The 23,737-nt window shown below is 42.7% G+C and overlaps 1 protein-coding gene across 1 annotated transcript in view; it reads right to left on the minus strand.

Moving 5' to 3' along the window:
- Positions 1-23,367, minus strand: part of LOC122414718 (uncharacterized) — a 153,349-nt gene extending 129,982 nt beyond the window's left edge. The window contains exon 1 of the mRNA XM_043426267.1: positions 22,587-23,367. Within this exon, the coding sequence (XP_043282202.1) occupies positions 22,587-22,869 (283 nt within the window). The 5' untranslated portion in view covers positions 22,870-23,367. The remainder of the gene's footprint in view (positions 1-22,586) is intronic.
- Positions 23,368-23,737: the final 370 nt, after the last annotated feature.

Here is a 23,737-nt window from a genome sequence, read left to right on the forward strand (position 1 = left end):
CGGTCTCTTCTTGATCCCGAGTCATCGATCTTCGTTGCTCTCGCGCGTCTCGATTGTGGAAAAACATAGGTGTGCGAGCAGCTTACAATGAGAAAGACTCATCTCACCGGTACCTTAACCAAAGAGCATCCGGAGTTTCTGAAAATAGCGTTCAAGCTTCCGGCAACCATACCAGACACGATACGAGCCGAATTTCCCGTGGGATATTTTGCAATTTAACGGGCTGAAAAGGGGATGAGAGGGGAAGGAGAACTCTGGCGGGGAGGTAACGTCGAAAAGATATCCCGTTTTTCTTCTGTCACGATGAAAACACGCGGACTTTCGTGCACGTACGAACCCTCAACGATATTCTTCGCGATAATGTGATCGTGGATCTTTCAACGCTAAATAAACTCCAATGGGAAATCGTTGATATTCAGAAAGTGAAATAATTGATTATTATCGAAATTACGGATGTCATTGGGGGCCCTAATTAGACAGGCAAAAAAGACTATTTTCACGAATTCTTTTTACCCGTATAAATGATAAATATGGACATGAAAAGTGTTAGACCAAAAGAATAGACTCTTAAAATACACAAGCCTGAAATACAACGTGAAAAAAAAATTTACCCGGAAGGAATTCGTAAATAAAATGCAGCATTGAAAAATGAATAAGTTTCGATGCAATATTCGAAATTTTGCAGTCTGAACAAAAAATTTGTCGAAAACGTACAACAAAACCCTTGAATTATTCAACAAAGTGTCTTCAGTGTGCACGAATGAACGTGATTATTTTCATTTGCAAAAATAAATCGAATGAAGTTACCTAATGCGTGACACGTTTTTTTTTACACAGCTTTTATAAATACCTAAAAAAATGGTAGTAAAAAGAAAAGATTCTGAATCAACGGGTTCAAAGTATTTATAAAGTGTTTCATTTAATTTATCCACAAATCATGTCATCCGTAGATGGACGATCGATCGGTCACAGAATCTCTGATGAACGTTCCACCGATCGACTGGTTAATGCATGTGGCATTTTGAGATGAGTTGTATTAACGCGGTAATAATTCGATTCAGTGCGCGTTTGAAGTGCGGCTGATTCATCGTTAATTAGCGTTCTATTACTAATAACCTTCATTGGATGTCATGTTGTGGATTTTGAGTCGTCAGAAAATTCAGCGACAAAGCTATATAAAGAAACTTTCCACACTGAACAGAAATGACAGTAAATATGATTGTAGTTGCTATTTCAGTAATTTTCGTTCCTATAAAGTTGCCAGTTTGTCATACCGAACCGTCGGTCGAAAAAAGAGCGAAGATTCGTGCTCTCTAAACTGGCGAATTCATCGTAATTCACGTTCGGAGACCTCGTACATTGGATTATCTAAAGGCTGCTACGCCGGCACTACATCGTGGACACGGCTTTTGTACTTAAATTGGCCCGTCCGGTGCGCTGATGGGTTTTCATACGCCGCTAAGATCAGAGAGAGAGTGCACGGCGTTGCTCAAAGTGCCAAGAAAAGGTTGAAGGTTCCGTTCGCTCTCTTTCTATTTTTATTCGTGAACCTCTTCCTCCGTCTAAACTTCCTCTAATATACTTTGTGCAAGACAACCGACGGGAATCCCGGCGTGAAAGAAAAATGGCTGACGTTGCCTTGCAGCGTGCATCAACAGCGCGAGAGAGCAAATTACAGTGATTTTTCATGACGCGCTTTCTGCAAACCTTTGGATTCCATATACCTCCGAACACAATTTCGTACTTTTATTTAATCACTATTTTTGACGCATTGCTCATTTTCATTAGCCTGGTGCAAATTCAATTCTACTTTGCTTCGACCTCCCTGTGTGAGCTGCAACTCATAGGAAATCACATTCTGTTAAAACTGAAACTAATTAGCCCGCAGGGGAATGACTATCCGAGAGAAAAAATCGCTCCGCGTTCGCCTGAATTTTCGTCGAAATTCATCGTTTCGTCGAGAGGTTGCTAAAGCATCAGCAGTCAAGTATCCCGTCAGCCCGTCTTCGAACGCGAATTGAGAAAGTCTATTTTTCTTTCGTCACATCTCCCATCCGAAAGAAAAGTCAGCCAAAATAATTCCAGTCCCATTGTGATTGAACGAATGAAAGTTAGAAAAAGCATAAAAATCGATAATTCTATATAAGGGAATCCCTGAAAATGGGACCGCACGCAGAGCTGCGTCGGCTTTTTATCATTCGTAAAAAATGAAATCGTGAATTATATCACGAATTTAGTAAGCATAAAATCGAGACCAAAAATGGATATTGCGATATTGTGCGATGCATGACCCCTGTTGTGGTGTACGTCACGTTAGCAACAGAGATCGCGTTGGTTCACCACACGTGACATCCATCCCGCACCCAGCCACTCATCATTATCTCCCATGGCGTCGTGTACCAGCCGCGGGCCTTGTGAAACGTGCGTTTCTCTCTCCCGTTGCCACCCTGTGCTCCTCACCCTTTTTCCTCTTTCCAGGTCAACGTGATTTGAGACTGAAATTCGGGACAGAATGGGTGTGGAATGTGAGAACGTGATGGTAATGAGATCGGAAGTTCTTTTCCAAAAGGCGACGTAATAAATGCCATTACAGATCTAACTAAGGAAAACTGTAGGAGAAGTGCTGCGTTATAAAAAAATGCTTTCCCCGTTGATGGTCACTCCTGCCGGACGTCAAAATGAATCAGTTAAAAATGGGTCTAGATTGTTTGATAATATCGACAACCATCGACGTCCAGCTTCGCATTGCTGACTGAATCAGCGACGCTGTCGACTCATGATTGCACATATTCCAATTAACCCTTAGTGTGCGTCTGGGGTCAGGTTGACCCAAATTTTTTTTCTCACATGAATAGCATTTACGAATGAACATCTCATGAGTAAAACTCCCAATATTAAGAAATCGTTATCCCCTCTCTAAAAGTAGGGAGCACAGCCACTTCATACTCCAAAATAAATACACTTTTTGGAAGGGTTGCAAAGTGGACCATTTTTCCCTTAAAATATGGACCCTTGTCTGTAAAACTCTGTAAGGATTTTTTTCAAAACTCAAAATATAATTTTTTACGAGATTTAACCGAAAAAGTGCTTTTTACGCGCACTATCAAATTTAAGCACGTTTTTGAACGATGAAGAAAGATTTTTTTGGAAATCCGACTTTGCAGCCTCAAAGTTGGAACAATTAACTGCAAAAAGTGACTAAACCTTTTATTCCGAAAAGCGCATAGTGACCGAGATATTCGATGTCAAAAATGACCTGGGGTCAAAGTGACCCCATGTGCACGAAATGTCTCGCACACTAAGGGTTAAAGACCGAACAGCAATCCCGCTAGCGCGATATCCAGCGAAATTCATCGCTCTCTCTACGTTATTGGACTTTCGGTTGCGTCGTTCAGATAGCACGGAAAACCGTGATGATTAACAGGAATTTCGGAATCGACCAACTCCATTTTGTAAAACTATGTTATCACATTTTCGTATGACCCATAAAAAGTTCACAAATCCTTTTAACCGGAATTTACTGACAATGAGAAAAGAATTCGTTGGACACCAATGATGTCGACTTCGCGTCGAAACATTGTCTAAAAAAAGGCTTCGGGTTCATGTAAATCTAGAAGTGGAAGAGAAAGGAGCAAGAGAGAGGGAAAGGGAGTAGAGCAACAAAAAAGAGCACGAGAGAGGGAACATCGAGCCTGGTCATTGTGCAAGCATAAAGCCAGCGCAGCAACGTAATGCACTTAGCGTTATCTGTTCTCCTACACAGTCCCAGGACACCCGCCCTGCTGTGACTACTCGGCTACTGTCACTCCATTTTTCATCCTTTTTCTCCCCTTTTCTTTCTTCCTTCCTCTGCATCTCCGTGCTTTTCTCAGTGTGTTCGCTTCATTCGAGTCCTTTTGCTCTGTTGCACTTTCCAACATCTTGCAACTGTACCAACAACGACGAACCCTCTTTCGAGTTCTACAGTCTTCAACGTCCCTCGTGAACGAAGCGCATCTCTGGAGCCATTTTCCTTCTACTTTTACATACTTTCTCACTTCTCTCTTTCTCTCCCTCTCTGTCTTTTCTATTTTATAGTTTTTCCCATCGTACGTTTTCTAAAACAGGTCGTCGATACATTATCGACTGTTCATGGCTCGCCAGGACTTTCATCGTAGCGCATCTGTTGGAAATTCTTTCCTCTAAATTCCATCTCATCAAAGTCATCCTTTTCTCTGCACTCCTTTCATTCGATCCACGTTTTTTCTTCATTTCCTCAGTGATCATCGTCTTGAATTCACTTAAAATAGAATTGTTCTGCACAACTCTTCGTGAGTCTGCACTGTCTGCAGGATACTTCATATCCCTCACGAGCTGGTGAAACCTCCTGGACTAATTATCACGATTTACATATAAAAACTCTAGCAGCCCCATAAAAAGATAGTCGTAAAAATGAATGGGGAAAAGAAGGAGAAAAAGGACACTTTTTCTCAACCAATAAGTTACGAAACTGTTTTGGGGATTGTCAATGACGCTTATCTCTCTTTTTTAATAACGATTCTTACACTGCTTCCACGACAGTGAGTTTTTATTGTCATCAGAAAAGTCTCTCGTGTAATGGATCTATAACAATATAGAGACAGTGTATATTGCAACGGGGGAAAGGGAGCGTATACTCTTCGCAAAGCTTCGACGTGATGAAACTACCGAATGCGAGAGAGGAAAGAAGAAAAGTAAGGGGGGCGAGTTGACACGAGCTGGATTTATAAAGCCGGTAGAATGCGTGCACGTTTCTTGCTCGCAAACGTGTCATATCCCGAGAGACTGGAATAAGCTGTGCCGATATATAAAGAGCACACTGCGACGAACGCTTTGGAATATTATATAGCAGTGTATATCTCTAGTTAGAAGTCCATGCCCGTAATGCGGACCACCGGGAAAACTCTCGGATCTGTAATTAAAAACGTGCCAGTGATCAAAGAGCGCGATGTGTGAGCAAGCGAAACATCATTTCCTTGCACACATTCGTTTCCGAAGCGGTGTCTTTTTACGTGTGCACGTGAGGCTCCGTACACCACAATTTTATAACGTGATCCTGATGAATACTCTTCCATATAGTTTCGTCGTTGTTTCGATTGTTTTCTACAAAGTTAGAAAAGTCCTCCGACCAAGATAATCTCTGCGAAGCGAAGGACAAAGTGAAGGACACCGCGTTTTTTCCCCATTCCGTCCTGTGCCTCCGCTATATAGTAGGAAGAGAACAAATTTTAAAACTGCTTTGAGATGCGAAGTTTTGGCAGTCGGAAAGTGAGTAATAAACGGACTCTGCCAGGATTCCGACGAATTTTTCAACAAAATTTAACGCGATTACGAACTAATTCAATAGCATCGGTTTTGAAGCTTTCGAGAAATAGAAGTTAAACGAGATTACGGTGACTGCGCGAGCGTTAATGGCCGGCGCATCGATCCAGAATAACCGCGCAATTCATCTCCCCACAATCTCAATGTATTTCTATCCACTGCGCATATGCAGGTTGTATATGAAAACGTATATGTATATTTATCGACGGTCACTCCATTGGTAGCAAATGATTGTATCCGAATCCGACAAATTAAGCTCCGGGATAGCTCCGGATTTCTATATCCATCTATTTCAGGTGGTCTATGCACACCGAGAGTATATCGATCTTCCGATGAGAACACTCGAAAAGCGATCGGCTAATTTTATTTGTGTCAGTCAAGCTTCTGTCAAGGGGACAAGGAAATAAGAGGGCGTTTAAATCGTCAGGATTATCGTTCGAACGAGGGCCGTATTGCATTTGCCACGGGACAAGAGTTAATCTCTCTCGCAGCTCTGGGCACACACGTCACACCTCCGCCTCTCGTCTCTATTCCTCTTGCACACTTGCCCCTTCCCCGGAGCAGCCTGCCTCGGTGAGAGAGCCCGTGATGCGTTCGCGGCTCTTCATATGGCGCTGGAAAACTCGCGTTTATTCGCTAACCAGCCATCGAACCAATTACCGAAGCAACCAAAGAGAGGAAATGGTGGATGAGCCGCGCGTCGGTATCTGTGTAAATACGAGCGAGCCAATATTACGGCGTGTCTCTCCTAATCAACATCAAAAAGGCTGGAACGATTGCTCAGATATAAAACGCAAATTCCCGGGCTCGCATGTCGATGGTTCGTTCCGGACGTGAATAAAAATTGTCAATTTCTCGTGCAACGTGTCGTCCGCTACGAGATGATTTCGAGCATGGTTGCATTGTATTCTCAAAACTAAGAATAAATTCAATGTCCTGAGAACTTGCGATTTAAACTCCGGATTCCTTCACGATCACATAATTCACCGATTCCGTTGCAGTGCCCGACGATTATTGCTTGTAACGCGTAAATTGAAATTGCGCGCCCTGATTGAACTTTTCATTTACTTTTGTGTACGAGTGGTAACCCTGATGGGGCTATCCCCACTCAGAGACATAAGATTGAGATCAATCTCTTCGCTCGGGGACGTCAACGAGGTGGAATCATAAAGAGGACACTGATTCTCCATTCGAACAATTACAAGTACAAAGCTGGCCAGCGTTATATTGGAAAGTGATTCGTCCCTGTTACACCGAAATCTCAACCCCTAGTCCTCGGGCAAGAGCCAACGAAGATCATCTTCTCGACAAGATAAGTTGTTCGAAACTTTTTAATTATATCAAATCACGGAATCGACCATTGCTTGTATATGTCTACCGCCGACAAAACGAATGTGTATGTATGAGAGCGAATGCGAGTGTGATGACGGCGATAGATTCGAATGAGTGTCGTGTATGAAACGAGAAAAGATAATTTCTCAAATATAAGGTTAACCCTCTCAGACCGAGACCTATTTCGCGTTGATGATTCCTTTCATAATTTTATCTCAAAATACTTTCTAGTTACCGAATCCATTGTGACATTTCGGTTTTTTGTTGGGAAATATGAATTTTTGAATGTTCGCTGCGCGCAGCACCAGGTCCTTGGGGAGCAAAATCAGGAAAATTGACGAATGAATCTAGCACCGAATACCTTAAATACATCATATTAGCTTCCCTTTGAAAGGAAATAACATTTGGAGTACGAAAAAAAAATGTATACCCACTTTTCTTTTGCGATAACTAAAGCACCTTTTCACACAACGCCAACTCAACATGAAACGCCGACTTCATATTGATATTTCGATGAGTTAAAGCAGTTTATCTCTTGGTTTAGGAGTATCTAAGGTGCAATCTAACCTTGCGTGATTGAAATAGGCAGTTAGAACCCCGACCTTAATGACCGATGCAGTTTCATTGGGCCTGGAAGCGCGTGTTGCGTAGAAGCAACATACGGTCCGAGAGGGTGAATTGTCAGAGATCTATACTATTTTGACATGGATGTTTCTTCATTTCTTTTTTCCTATTTCTTATTGTCCAAACTGAACGAAATCTTACATGCTCCCGAGCAGCTAAACGAAGATTTACTTCGAGTCCTATTGTTTTCCTCGTTCCTTTGTGCCTCGCCCCTCTCTGTTTTCTCATCTGGCTCCAAAGCGACGAGGGTATACTTAAAGTTGAGAGCTTCGAAGCAAGAGCCTGAGATACAGGGAACCAGGAGAGTGAGAAAGGGAGACGAGCAATGATAGGCATGCAGTCGGGCTCTTGACGTAGCACCTTCGCAGTGGAGTTGAAGGGTCAACAGGGAAAATGCGTACGTCTTTTTTCTACTCGCTGTACTATACGGTATCCATCCATCCATGTTTCTCTCTTGAATTTCCGAGGAATTACTTGGTAAGAGAAATGGAGGAGAGGGTCGTAACCCGGAGGAGGGAAGGCCGAAGACGATGGTACAGTGCTCCAAGGTCTTTGCACGAGCTCCGAGAGCCACGTCCTCGTACATTAGCTTCCTTTGACGTAGTCATGTGTCCCATCCTCGCGGAGTCCCCCTTATGAGCTCCGAATGATCATTATCGCTCTTAGTATTACACCGCATAACCCAATTACCGGGTAACTGTCGCGTCAACCCTTATCTCCTCGACCATTAGCGTCGACACGCGTAGACAGCGCTTACACTATCTCACTCTCTCTCCGTGCTTAACGCGGGGGGTGAGAAGAGTGGTCTCGCTGGCAAATTGTCCGGAAACAAGGAGCCTCGAGGTTCAACAACATTGCTTCCACGGCCTTGAACACTGGCTTTGGTAGACCGAGTGGTCCTTCGTGCGGGATTGTTGCTTTCGGTCCCATTAACTGGAATATCGAGCTGGACGATAGCGACAGCTTTAATTCCTGTGTCCGTTGATTGCCTGCAGATGCTTGAGGGAGGAAACGCGTCCGATGGCGGTGAATCTTGATACTCGATACTCCATCGAACTTCTCAAATATTTCGCGTCGAACTTTTAGCACAGCTTCAACCAATCGTCAATTGAGTTTGAAGCTCGTGGAATCGAAGCTTTTCACGAGTATTTTTGCCGGTGTGCGCTGAAGAGCAATAAAAGTAACGAAGCGAAGGGGTTGATTGCATACGTGACTGCGCACAATATTCAATAATTAATGTTGCCATTGCAGGATCAATACGCCCCCGTCAGGTATCGGACTCGAGGGGCCTGTGTGATTGTCACGCGATGGCCAATGCCCGGAGGATTTGCTTACGCCGTCTGCGATTCAACTCTTGTCGTGCTCGTTATCGATAATATTTTCGGACGAATTTCTGGCACACGCGTCACAACTCATTTCAGGCTGGAACGAAGAAGTGCGCCAGAGCAGGCCGAGGGATGCCAGATTTGGGATTTGCCGAGAACGAGCTGGGCGTGGCTGTGTGCGAGGGACACGAAGAGATGTTGCCTGCCTACAGTGAGAATTTGAGGACGGGGCTGGGGATCTAGAGCGGATATGAAGAGAGCACGATTACATTCGGGACGCATGAACGAAGACGCGAATAAAGACATAAGAAAACGAGAGTGAGGAAATAACTAACACTGACTCACACACGGACGCTTGTAGATATGGCGAAATAAGCGGCCATCACACGAGACAGGCCCCTGGCGAGTATTGCTGTAAATGGTGATAAAGTGCAGGAAAATAATGTGTGTCGCCCTCGCGGACAATGAAGAGAAATTGTTGTGTCTCGGAGCGTAAGAAAGAATAAGTACCGTTCGCCTGGCTGCTGTACCCAGGCCGGAGCGTTCCCTCGTCTTTGCTCTTTCCGTTTTCACTCTGACTCACCCTGCTCCTCCCGATCCTCGTGTCACCACCACGAGGATAGGCAGCAACTCGTTTCGGCCATTCGGAGAACCGAATTTCTCCTCTGTTTCTCGTGAACGAAAGTCGGTGGGGAAGCAGACCACGATCGTGCCTTTCGTTACCAAAGTTTTCGACACACGTTCGTATTTACGAAAACAAAAAAGGTAACGCGTGCGTGCAATCGTCGGTTAAGAACGGGCAAAACATGCTGATGATTTCGTTAAAGCTTGGGCGTAACCGAGGTCGAAAATACTCAGTGACTGACAGACCCGAGCAACGTGCAATTTCACGAGTCTCGGGGGGAAACACTCTCAACGCCTATTTCTTTTGTTCACTTCCCCGAATCCGTCGATTCAACACTGCGTTCACGCCACACGAGCCCCAAGCATTTCACCTTCTTTCTATTTGTTACTCTCTCAGACCGAGCGACGAAATACAGCGGTATAAGCGCGTCGATTGTTACATTTAATCACCCTTCACCCACCCTCCGCTAGGACCCTCTAATTCCACCTTTTTTCTCTCTCTCTCTCTTTCTCTCCTTTTCACTTCTGAATTCACGCTATGAATGCTACGCCAGAACCGCCCCTCGTTCTCTACGCTTGATTGCGAATTCGAATCGCACCTCGCGACCTTTTCATTGTACTTTGCACCGGGGCGGCTGACCAAAACTGCCTGTTACCACTTGCAAATAATCACTGGTGTTACGTGTGGTCGAGAAAAAACTCGATGCGAGTCGAAAACCTGGCATTTCCTCCAACAATGTGCGCTCGAAAGTCCCCTCAATGATAATCGAATTTGTTCAACGAATTCCAAATGTCTGAGCCAGTGACAAATCCCTCCTGCACAGAGTCTGCAATATTTTTCATCGACTTGAGACGCTCTTCCACTCAAATTCGTGGGACCTTTTTCCTTGAGACAGAGATAATGAATCAATGAAAAATCGGGACATGGAAATAGCCGTGGGAAAAGTTCTAACCGGGCCAGAGCCAAAACGAGCTCGGAAAAACAGCTACGAATTGATGAAGAATCCTAGAAAAACTTTTGCTCGTTTTTCCGGCAAAAGAAGAGCACGAATCTTCCTCCTCGGAAATATATACGCTTTCTATTCACTTCTCGAAGCTCCTCTAACGTCTCTCCTCTTGGAATATTCCCTTGCGAGTCATCCCCACGGCGATTCCTTGGATACGTTGTCTGACCTGTGGACACAGTCCTCTCGATACACTTCACTGACTTCACTTACGTTAGCCTTCTAGCTCGCGGTACTCTAACGCGTTTCAACATACTTCGAGGTCTGTCGAACGTGTTTCTATTACGAGAGATTCAACTCTTCTCCCTCAGTGAATCTTCTCGTTCATCCGAGAAACACGTCTCTGTACTTTGAACGAAATTCATCGAGACACGAGATACAACTTTGTATCCATGCCGCTTTTGTCTGACTCTCGCATATACAACATTCGACAAAAGTTTTATACAACCCGTGAGCTTTCTTGGTAGACGGTAAATCGAAAATCTCGACGAGAAACAATCGGGAGTCAATTTAACGGATGGGCCGCTTTCAAGTGGAAAATTCCAGCTTCGTTTTCAGTTCTTATTTGTCAATTGTGTTCTAGTCATTTCATGATTTATTTTATCGCTTCAAAAAACCGCTGGTTAAAAATGTATGAAAAAAGAGTCGCCCGACTTAGAAAATTATTGTTTCTGCGAAGAAAAAATCGGATAAACATTTTTGAAAAACGAAATCACAAGTTTCAGTGTTCTTTTTCGATATTTCATCAGTAAATTGTGCGATCACAGTGCGTTTTGTGATGCAAGAATATCACGAATGACCCACATTTGAAAAAAGTTTTATCGAATACAAGAAAAATCGCAGAAACAGAAACGAGAAAGTGAAATAAAACTGGAATCGCCCCTTTAGAGACGTGTTTGTGAAGTCGACCTGCGACTGTGCATCGTTGAACTATTCGATTTTTCATCTACCAAGAAAATTCATGCGGGGTCCCTGAGACTTTTGGCCAAGGCTGTATCTCCTTATGACTGAATAAACAAAATATTTATGAGTACGTGCTTTTGCGAGGAGTGTGAGAGTTTCGGGCGTCTTTCGATTCAGCATACTCCCATATTGACGTATCCATTCTACCGTTTTTCACGGAGAGCGATTTCTCGACACATTCATGCGAGCGTATTAAGGTACAAAAGCGATTTCCCAGAGAGATTCCTCGCCGCGACTTCGCTCAAAAGAATTTGTTCCTTAATACAGTGAACGACGAAACTGATCGATGCCACAGGTCGTTAAAAGACTAGTTGTCAAAATATTTGGAACTGAGTCGAGACTCCTCGAGGCCACAATGGCTTGCTGGTCTCCCCCTCAGGAACGAAGCTATCCACCAAATCAGCGACTTTCGGTCAAAATTTCTGGGACGCTCTGTGTATTTTGTCCATCTGACGTGTACACATACAGGCGTCGTTCCCAAGTAAATAAAGGATGATCCAGCCTGAATGCCAGAAGGGAACGATAAAAGGTTCAACGAAGTATATTCGTCTGGTTGCCAGATATATGATGAGATTTAACAAAACGTGCTTTCGTCATATCCGAAAAATAAATAACGCAATTCGGTCACGTTAAATTGGACTTGGTTCTCGCACCATCCGCGGATCAAAGTCCACCACACGACTAAAATCTCGTGAATAAAATGTCAGGCAAGTTTCATCCACGGATCATTGGTTCATGTAATCGCATCCATTCCACAATTTCTTGATATCCTTTTTCACATGGAGAGACTTTTATAGCAAAAATTACCATGTTTTTATAGTAACGTCGGACTACATCGATATTATAATAATAATTGCTACAGAGTCTGTCAAATAATGCAAAAGTTTGGGGAACCATTACCACAGTTCATAGTAAATAACGCACTGTACGATATCGCGAATGAACACCGAGCGAATTTTTATCAAAAACATAGTAAATGATGAAATGATTTGATGAAAATTTAAGAGATGACATAGCAGTTGTTTCTTTGTTCTATTGGGATCTGACAAGGAGGCGTGGCCTAAAATTAAAATGGCGCAGATGAGGGTGCAATCGCATAGGTTAAGCCCGTGTATGGTATAGGCTCACCGTGTAAATATATAGCATTAGTTATAGATATTTAAGATAAATAATGGTAGTTTTAACAAAAAGGTGATATTTGTTCGTCCGGTTCAATTCCTAGTCATTAAAACTTCTTTTTTCTTTTTATCTTTTTCTATTTTATTTTATTTTTTTTTTCTGGATTATTCGCGAAATGTAAACACACCTACTCCCATTTTTGTTTAATTTTGCTCAAAAACACTAATGTTAATTGATATGTATCAATGAACAATGCACCTCGGTTATAGTTGGAAAATTCAACACCAGATGTCTCACGAATTTTGTCAGATCGCAATACGAAAAATTGCATAGTTTCGTATTTTCCCTTTTACAGCACTGAATTTTGCTCGATAACGTAGCAAAATTCATGCGCCCACCAATTATACGAGGTGTTGCGAATATAAACATGAAAATTAACCAGTGGCATATGGTAAAATTTCCAGCAATTTGTCCAATCCAATTCACCAATTTTTAACATTTCACCAAAGACACGAGTGACATTCGGATATCGATACATCGTTCGATGTAAGAATGTCGCAGACCTAAATTTTGCCTGTCGTACATAGTAAAATTTGAGAGAACTGGTTTCTCCATAAAAATTACTATGCACTTTGGTAAAATGTAATAGAATGGCGATCTAGAACAGCGCTGCTATAAAACATAGCAAATTTTTCTAGCAAATTCATCCGAAATATTCGTATAAAAGTCGTCAGAACAGAAAGCTCCTCAAAAAGCTTCGCTTACATTCGATAGGATTTTAATTTTCATACCTTTTTGGTGATTCCTATGAAATTTACACGCTCCAGAAGTGCAACTTGTAAGCACATATGCACGATAGTCTACAAGCAATACTTTTTATCCTTACGAAAATAAATCATGGAGAGAATGTCGGTCTGCGCGAGCTCCCATTTCCCAGGGAGAGCTGAATCGCAGTTCTGATCGTGGGTCATCTTGATAGAGAACGCGATTTCTTCGAAAAATTATAGTCAATTTATATCTGTTTAGATGCCTGCCTTGGGTTAACCTTTTTTTTGGTCGAAAATGACCAGAAGAAAGGAAACTTTGAAAATCAATATTTCGAGGCTGATTTCAAATGATTTTTTATTCTAAGCAGGATGCAGTTTTTCTTTATCAACGAAACTGAATAAATATTCAGGTTTTGCACTGCAATTTTTCCACCTAATAGTACATTGAAAAGTTTGTAAATATTTGTGAGATCGAATTCGTTGCAACACCCACAATTGCCAAATTATTACAGCGCGGGATCAAACTCCAACGAGGAGGAGGAGCATAAATACTCAAAAATTCGAACATCCACAATAACCGAAGAACCGGCAACGATAAAACTCCGAAAATTCAGGTCTGCTGACTCGATGCATACGAAAGCACAGGATATTTGTACGAGCCGAGATCGCTCGGAGTTTTGCAATGAAAATCTCGGTGGAATCTCTCATTTATATCGATATACACATATTTATGCTTTCCAGTGTTTTCGATGCGCCAGCAAAACTGCCCAGCCAAATCTCTGTTATTCCTGGCTCCAATCACGAGTGAGAAGTTTACGAGGCGGTGAATCATCCACAACGTGGACCAACTAGCCTCACGGGACGTGGATCTCGCTCTCTATATCGGGCTATATGGACTGCCCACTGCGATCGTCGAGCGCATAAAAGCCGTATAAGAATGAGAATGACCATTCTGGTCCCATGACCTCATACGATTCTCTGCAGTAAGCCATTAACTCCGATAAATTACGACTACCAAATGTCCTGCGAAATAGCTAATCCAAAACGAAAATATATGAATATCACTGCATAAAGACAAAGGAGTAAAGAAAAAAAAATATCCTAACATCGTTCATCACAAAGGGAAATAAAAATATTAACGTAATCGATTATGAATTTTGTAAATAAAGCTGAACGATTTACAAACGCGACAGCGTCTCGATGCCAAGTATTAAAAATAGTATTTTAAAGTTATCAAATGTCAAATTCATCGATTTTTTCACAACGTCATCCAAAACGATTTTCTGAGTCTAATTTCGCTTCGATCTCAATGGGGAGGTGACAGAATTTTTTGAATCTTTTTATTCAAGACTTGCAGAATTTGTTCGTAAAGAACAAACTCGATAGAGTTTCGACACTTTTTTGTACATTTGAGGCTTTATTCTGAGAACTTGTTGAGCTGTGCTTTTCCTAATAAACCGATTATTGGAGGCGGGTCAAAAATTAAAACTTTTTCTACGAATTTCGTGATCCCTCATAGTAAAGGAAACTCGTGGCTGGAGGCGACCCGTGTTGTTTCATTGGTAAAAGTTCAAGATGTTTCCGGTAACGATGGCGAACGTGTTTACGTCGAGGAAATAATGAGCCTCGGTCACGCTCGGGTAGAAAAGTGTGTGGAAACAATCCACGATATCCCTGAAAGAGTGTGGCACGTGAAAAAGAAATTCCGCCACCGAAAGTACGTAGAGCTTGGCATTGATAAAAAGTAAAACTACAATTGAGCACAGGAAACCATAATACTGACTGAAATTAAGGTTAATAAAAAAAGTAATTTCCTAGCCAGTATACCAACGAATCATGAACCCAAGTGCTGCTCTCGCCTTTCCGCTTGACCTTACTTGACCCGGAAATAATCCTCAATAAAAAACGGTTCCCGATACCAAACATCACGAGCCTCGATATCGAATGCGTAGCTCGGATTTGGATTATTTTTGTTTTGTTATCCTATCGGTGAATTCGTATGGCAACGATGAATTCAGGCTAAGAAGATTATGCGAGGAATTTGCAACATCGTAGAATCGGATGCGACGGAGGTCGAAGCATGATTTTGATGGGAACGTGAGAGTGATTGGAATGGCGAATTTTAGATGATTGGCTAGTTCTGCTAACGTATGCAAGAGATATGGTTTATGGACATGGGCCCGAAGGAAGAACGGGGATGAAGGTTTGAACGAGGCGAGTATGTTGAGGATAAACGCAGACTCTCTCTCGTCAGAGTTGCTTCATCATTCGTCGAATTTGACCACGCGAATCGTGCGGAGCTACGTACACATGAAACTAGCTGGCTGGATGCCCCCCGTAGTTTCGCATCTTCCATTACAATTTTCGCGTCCCCGTTGCGCTGCATTTTGACGCAATTTGCATACACGTGAGTCTCTCGTTTTGGCCAACGACATCAGCGAAAGACCACAAAACTAAGTGCCTGTGTAATAATGCATGGCCAATAGATATGTTTGAATGCTTAAAGAAAGTCCTTCGACCGAAGTGTAACCCGTTCTGGGTCGATGAAAAATTCATGATTCAGTATATTATCACAGTTTATACTTACTAACAAATTTAAACGTTCTATTTAAACAATAATTCCAAAGCTTTCGCACGCAAATGTTTTTTTTTAATATTTTTTACAATAAAACAATGGATAAAACATAAAAAAATATTTGTTTATCCATTTTCTGGCCTATTCCCTCATCTACGAGAACGAATCTTTTACTAATTTGTTGAATACCATCAACGAATGTCAGAGCAGTAAAAAAGCTCGCAATAAAAAACTACGACGCTTCGACAATCCCGATCGAAGAGCCGACGACCCGGGAGCGCTCTTCACCCCGGCGAGTGTTCCACTAAATGAATAAATTCGTCCTGCCCACACGTGCGTTCACAGTGGCCGTTTGAATTTTTCAAATACTTTTTCATTATTGTTGGCACGTATATGACATTTCACGTTGCACTCCCGCGCACACGAGCGAGCAGGAATAGGCGTATACACGTTTCATTTAGTATCTGCACGTATTAGCACTTAATCAGCTATGTTATTCAATATTGAAGCGCCAAAGGGGATACCAAGGTGGTAGGAGTTGGGGTGTTATGTTCACCGCTTTGAGGAATGTTCAAGGGGTGGCGCGAATGAAGGTATGGAACACACTACGATCGCGTTCCAATCTTCTCTCTCTCTCTCTCCCTCTCTCTTTGTGCGTTTACGTGAATCTATGCACACGCACACACACACATACACAAATACGCATCCATATAGAAATGTATATTGCATTAGTGCAAACACTACGAGATAATCTATTTACCCTCGAACAATTGTCTCAGCCTCTACTATTTCAACTCGTTTTACTGTGGGCCTGTGATCAGGAAAAACAAACGCCACAAAATGAGCCTCTATGCATGTGGAATTACATAAGAGTGGAGCCGCATGAATTTTGTTAAAAACATACGAACATCCACGAATCCAAGGAAAAAAATGGCAATTTCAATACTTTCTCAGAGACTGTGACGGAGAGATTTTTCAAACTGCTGCGCGTTCTCGTCGATGAAAATATATGAAAATTTGAAATTGAGGAATCGGAAACTTAACATTAATGAGTTGATCCTCCCCTACTTCCAGTGGAAACGAGTTCGATCTAGAAATTAGCTGAATTGTTGAATTCTGGTTTGTCCGATAGCACGAGCTTGAGGGAATAAGCACACAAAGATAGGAGAGAATGTGCACTTTGCAAAGTTCGTTATTCTCTTTATCTCGGATCTTACGATATGACGGGGAAGTGGTCTTCCATTCGATACGGTGGCGCTCGGGGGAACCGGAGAGAATAAGTGACAGAATAGCTTCCCTCGTCTGACTTTTTTCCCTCACGCTCTGTGACTAATTCGTTCTTTCTTGCCTTCCCGTATGAGATTATCCTGGCTGCGAATTCGCTTCGGTTTATCCGATCGCAATCAGGCCGTCGGCTGGTTCAGTCACGGGCAATCTCATCACACCCAATCGGATCGCAATCAGGCCGTTCTCAATCATTCACGCGTATCGAGTAATGACGAATCTACGAATTATTGTCGATACCCGATTAAACGATTGTCGGGAATTCACAGCGATGACAGCGAATTAATGGAAAACTTCAAATAACGAAAAAATATTATTTCGATTACCTCGCTAGCCAACCCAATCGAGATTAGCAGTTCAGCGGAGACCTGATCGGCCTGGACAATCATGACGCAATCAGACAGTTTGATCACACCAAAAAACAATGAGAGTCGTTGAATTTTCATTCCGGAGACCTTCCAATCGTCTCATAAGCGCTTTGGGCCACTAATTAAGTAGTCTGATAACGTTCTGGAAGGATCTCCCCCACTGTGTGCTCCAAACTGGACCCGAGCCTCATACTTTTAAGGCCATTTACATTCAAACTGCCGCATGAATAAAAAATCACAGTTTTCCAGTCCCGAGGAATTTTCTTGGATAAACGAGGGAATCGGAGCTAAGATACGAGGAGAAAAAGCCAGCATCCCGTAAACTCTGAGCTTCTCCTTCATCCTCTCTATCTTTGTATCCGAATCTGCGGCTCTTGGGTAATGCTTCACGCAATTCCCTAGCCGAAGATGATAGGTACTTTGTTCGCGTAGTTTGTACGTGTCGCAGCCACTGAAAGATAATACACAACTTCGAAACATTCCTCCGATAAGGATTTTTCTGTACCCAAAGTTCAGATTCGAAGGTTGATTAGAGTCAAAGTTGGATGGAATGTGGTTTTTTTTTTTCATTTTCTCATTTTTTCTTCATCTTGGAAGCAGATGAAATTCGCGAATGAATCACAAATCATTTATATTTATGATATTGTGTTCCGTCGAACTGTTAAGCTTCGTGAAAACGTGCGTTCGTTCGTTGGAAAACGGCTCATTAATCGCCCCTCCGAGCTACTCCGATGAAATGTTCGATCGAAGTTTATCGAGCATGGTTAATCTCCTTTTCTAGTAATTTCGTGTTCGACACTGGAGCCGTTTTAGCCAGGTGGTTCTTGCGGCGAATGGATCAATGGAAATCAACAGGGGAATTGATTAAAGGCATTAAAATTTCTGTAAAATCGACTCGTGACGGTAGTTGATGAAAAACGATAGATATTCGAGCGCGCGCGGTGCAGATGTTCTGCGAATTCAATATAATATCCCGTGAGTTGGTGCGAAGTGGGTACTGCCACTTGTCAGAGAGTGCTGCCCTCTCGAGATGGACTTGACGTGCTCTGCTGCTCGACTTTCAATTAATTCAACGTCAACGCTCGAACTGGCTTTGCACAGCTCGTACCCAATTTTATCCCGGTGCGAGCGTGAGACTTTGGTGATAGGAGGGAATCATGAAAATCCCGGTACTGTCTCCGATAGTTAAAGACTCTTCCGAATGACGAGCCACCACGCGTTTGAGGGCGAAAAAATTTAACTCGATAAAGTTCAAAAAGATTTTCATCGATTCGTTTCTGTCAAGTGCCGTTAACGAGACTTATTCGCTCATTTGATGGAAGCCAAAATTGCAAAGTCTTGCGTTGTACTGGATTCGTCACAACGAATTGGCGTGCCCTTGAGCAGGCATCGAGACTCGAATAAATCGAGCACTTTTCTCTCGAAAATTTTCGATTCGCACGAATTCATTTCATCGATATCGCAGAATATAAAATAAAAAAAAAAAGTGAAGAAAATATCGAATAATTCCACAGACACAGTTGCTGGGGATAAGAACTTTTTTCTTTTTTTTTTTTGTGTGTGACTGTGCATACGGTGGTCCCTCGTGCAGATTTCACGTGTCCACGGTTTTACAACGTTCATCGACGCGAAATCGGTAATGAGGATACCCGTCGACAGGTTCGTGAGTTGACGATCGTTGAAAAAAAACACGAAACGAAGACTTTTTTGTATCGGAGTTCAACGTGGATGATGGTGGTTGTATATGGTTGCGGGTGATACACGAAGACACTTGCCCACAACGGCTGTCTGATCGCGCCTGTCCCCACGCTCTATAACTATCCCCTTCTCGATAAATGCACGCGAGGAAAAAACACAAAACTGAACAAAAAGTCGTTTTTTTGAAAAAAAAGAACGAGGAATGAGAACAAGCGTCCGAACTGGGGAAACAAGAGCGTCGTTACTGGTTACAGAGTCAAGCTATCAACCAGAGAGATACGTTGAATATCGACAGAATATCAAATTTTTCATTTCCTCGTTTTTTATCTTCATATTATGCTTTTTCATCTCTTTGGGAGTCGTTATTCGCCGAATAGAGTTGAGAAAAAGCCGAATATGTGAAAAGCGTAAAAATTGAAAGTTAGCCAATTAGAAGAGATGGAAAAATAAAATTCATTATTTCAAAGCCCGCTTTCAGACTTTTAAAACAATCACAATTCTCACGTACGCATTGTTTGCACATTCATCGGGTTTTTCGAAAAATATAATCTGTCCGCTGCACGTACAAGCTGCTCATGCCGAAGCAGATTATGAGTAAATATTTCCGCAAGAATTTTCATAAAAACTTCAACCTAGATGCACGCACATGTTTTGTTCAATTCCACCATGTTTCACTGAGATTCGATTTTCTCTCCCCCACGTACGTGGCAACTGAGATGAAGGAAAAAGATGAATTCCAATACGTCCGTTTCTTATTGAATGCGTTCGGTAAAGGAAATACGTTTGGAAATAGCGTCTCGTCGAGGACTCGGAACGCCATAGAAAATTCCAAGTCCCATATACGTGTGGAGCTGGCGCGAGAGCGCACTCGAAACGAAGCTTACAATCGCTCGTCAAACGCTCGTGATTATAATTGTCGTCGTATTCGCGGGAAATCTGTGGCTGCTGAAACGACCATTTACCGGTATGTAGCAGGGGAGAAAGAGGTGATTTGTCCCATCAGAAATCATCGTTCATTTTGATTCATAGGACGGTTTGGAGGGAGCTATTGGCAGGCTAGGGAATATCTGTACTTTCGCATCGATTGATGAACCACTCGAGTTTTACTAAACGACTGAGAAAAAAATGAAACGAAAAACGAGGAAATAAGTAAAAAATAAATGCAGTAAGTGGAGTTTTAAGTGGGGAGCGAGGGCAAAGATTCGAGAAAATAACGTCACCAGTTTTTCAATGATTTGCACCATCGAGGTCAATTTTTCTCAAATAAATATCAACAGTTAAAAAAAAATAAAAACGAATAACCAAAATTATTGGTTTCTCACAAATAAGCGACTGAATTTTAAAAAATGTTTAAATGAGCGATTAAAATAATCCATTTTTCTCAAATAAATATCAAAAGTTAAAAAAAAAAATCAAAATAATAACCAACATTATTGGTTTCTCACAAATAAGCGGCTGAATTTTAAACAAATTTTAAATGAACCATTAAAATAATTCATTTCTCTCAAATAAATATCAAAGGTAAAAAAAATACAAACAAATAGCCAAAATTACGGAAAAAATTACGGGAAAATGTGCGACTCCACAGCAGCCAGTTTTCTTCGCCACATTCTTTGGTCCCCGTGTAAAAGCATAGGCGCGCAGGTGCTTTCAATCTCTCATTGAGTTTTCCCTGCGCTGTCAAGAATCCGGTCACCGGTAGCAAAGCTCCTGTCAGTGTACGCGTCCGCACAATGAAAATACACTGATGAGTGCGCACGTGCGTGAGCGTGCGGACGCGTGTATAAGAAGAAAAGGAGAGAAAGCGAAGTCGGTTAAACCGTTCCGAGGTGGTGTTAGAAATAGGGGTAAACCTCTCTCCCGATGGGGGATGCAGTTGTCCGATGAATACCAATCGTTCGTGGATGGTTGGTGGCGTCGATTCCCAATGTCCCAAGAGTAGTGAAGTCGCGATCGCGCGACTTGCTGCACGCACATACTCGGAGCTGTGTATATGAACGCGTACACGAATACATTTAGGGGTTGAAGTCTCGATGCGATGGGGGTTGCGCGCTCGGTGTGTCGGGGATTCCCGACGGAGTCACGTAATCCCGTGACTCCGCGGCGACGTTCCCTGCTATAAAGGTTCAGGATGTTGAGAACGGTGTATGTATGTGTGTGTGTGTGTGTAAATGTGTACGAAAGCATTGTACAGCTCGAACCTCGACCGGGAACGACGAGAAAGAGCATAACCCACAGCAAGAGTCAAGAGGAAGCGAGCGAGAGAGAGAAAAGAGGGAGAAAAGGAAAGGGGGAAAACCGACGAGCGAAGAGATGCACCGAAATTCGCGAGGATAATCCTTAAAGCCTCCTCCGCTATGGCATAGAAACGCGCCGTAAGTCCTTCCGTGAGAATCCTCTTCCCTGACTTTATATACGTAGGAAAAACTCGTTTCTATGTATACCTACCCCCCCTCGAAGTCGTTCAAGAATAAAACCATCATGCACCGAAACGACGCCTCAAGAGGTGCGACTCTTGTAGCTCTCTCTCTCTCTCTCTCTCTCTCTCTCTTATACAGCACACAACACATATAAATATGTGAGTATATACAAGAAATGCATCAAGGAGTATAAGAGAGGTTGATACCGTTAAAGTAGCTTTCGTGGTTGCGCTCATTCAGTCCGCTCGTTGAATAAATAAGATACGAAAATAAGAGGAAACAGTATGCTACTCCGGAGATCCGGATTAAGAGTGTTGGGACCTTCGGGTGCCCGAGAAAATCGGCAATGAGAGTGTCTAATAGCCAATTTTCAACGTTATCATTGATGGCGTTGTTTGATAGGTTCGTATTCAATGGTGCAGCGTGAATCGTTTCAATTTTATGAATTACAGAGTGATAAGTTTGGTATCATTTTTTCAAATGGTACTTCTTGGCAGCTTTCTTTCCGGAATGGTTTTTCATCGAGACTATCAAGAGACGCGGTAGCGGCTCGACGCCAAGTATTAAATATTTAAATAGAGACAACGGCGCAATAACAGTTTTCTGTATCAATTCATTTAACAAAAAAAATTCTTCGTTCAATAACAATTGATGTTATTGGAAGAATTTTCTTCGTTCAGCTGCGATGCTTTCGGAGAGAACGAATCTACAGTTTGATCTGAAACTCTTTTGTTCGTTTAATCGTATTCAACCTTGCGATGATCATAGATTTCATTGGCACCCCGTAATACCACATTTCGTTGTTCCAATGACTTTCTTTCCTTAGTGCTGAAGTATATTCATGCCTGGAAAGTTCCAGGCCCTTATGCTTGGCAACATTTAGAATGGAACTTTCAGTACATTTGAATAACTCAACAACTTGTTTTCCCTGCTCTTTCGAATAAGCATAAACACTTTATAGAAGATTGTAGAGCTTGCGATGCTCGTGGATGGGACGGAACTGGAAGGTAGAAAAAAGTGGGTGTGACGATAAGGATTGAAAAAGTGTGAAGGCTTTCGGGCAGTGCTTCAACGCACGAAATGTTGTTCACAGTTAATAAGCTTTCTGCTCATCGACGTACGAAACACCGCTGAAGCACTCACCTTTTGGATTTGTCGCGGCGTAAACCGGAAATCCGGCGCAGGTGATGAGAGATAAACACACAAAGTATTTCACAAACATCAACAAACGTTCGAGCATCACTGTTATATTCCCCATCGATGAAATTGGATTTTTCATATCACTGCAATCACGAGGATCCCCAAGATCAAATAAACGATCAACTCTCGAGCCACTGGTTTCAGCACAAACGTCACTCTTAATTTCCTTCTCACTTTCACGAATCCGAAAAATCGTACGCAGCCACAACGGAACTCCGGTCACCATCGTGCTTCTGTTCCCAAATCCGTTTCCTCGATGATTAGCCTTTCGATGACTTTCGAAAATTTTACAAAACTACTCGTAGCCACCGATCCGTAAGCCACGAACGAAAGCAGTTTTATTATTAATTATTACAATCGATCGTTACAGGAGGCGGACCAACGAGGCCGAAGTTTCAAATCATCCCAGTTTTCTCACATTAATTAAAAAGCAGTTTGCTCCGAAGCCAGCCGAGCTATCGAAAGACTCACAAATTCTCAAGCGCCGTCCACTTGCTTTCGAAACTTTGGCACTTGTTCGCGGATCGACGCGTGATTTCAAAAGACCGATGAAACCGATAGGTCGATTTCAACCAACAGGTACAACGGAAAAAAAATAGTGGAAAATTGGTGAAAGATCGACATCGTTTTAAGGAGCGTTTCACCAGTTACATCCTAGCCACGATACTTCGAAGGGTTCGTAGTCCTGAGGCGTGTGGCACGCGCGCGATACGAGTACCGTAAAATCCGGCTACAGAATGCCGGTGGCGCGCAGGGGTTAGTAGTTGTAGTGGGTTCGCGCGGCTAGCGCTCCGGTGTGGGCGGATCCCGTCTGCGAGTCTCCCGGAGTCGGCGTAGGAAACACACGATCACGGGGTACTGCTACCGTCGTCAGCAGCCTCCTCGGATCCACAATTCTACTGTCAGCGAAAGGAAAGGCGCTGCGGAGAACAAGTATTATGCGAAAATTGCGGAGGACGATGACCGGTAGGGTTTTCTCATAATTAAGGGTTTATGTCTGCGGGGAGTCGAGGGATTATGATACGGATGAGTGGAAGTTACGGAGGAGGACAGAAGGTTGAAAAAATGTTGAATGAGTGGTGCCATACCGCGGG

The sequence above is a fragment of the Venturia canescens genome, chromosome 8 (genome assembly GCF_019457755.1).
Source record: "Venturia canescens isolate UGA chromosome 8, ASM1945775v1, whole genome shotgun sequence".
NCBI lineage: Eukaryota > Metazoa > Arthropoda > Insecta > Hymenoptera > Ichneumonidae > Venturia > Venturia canescens.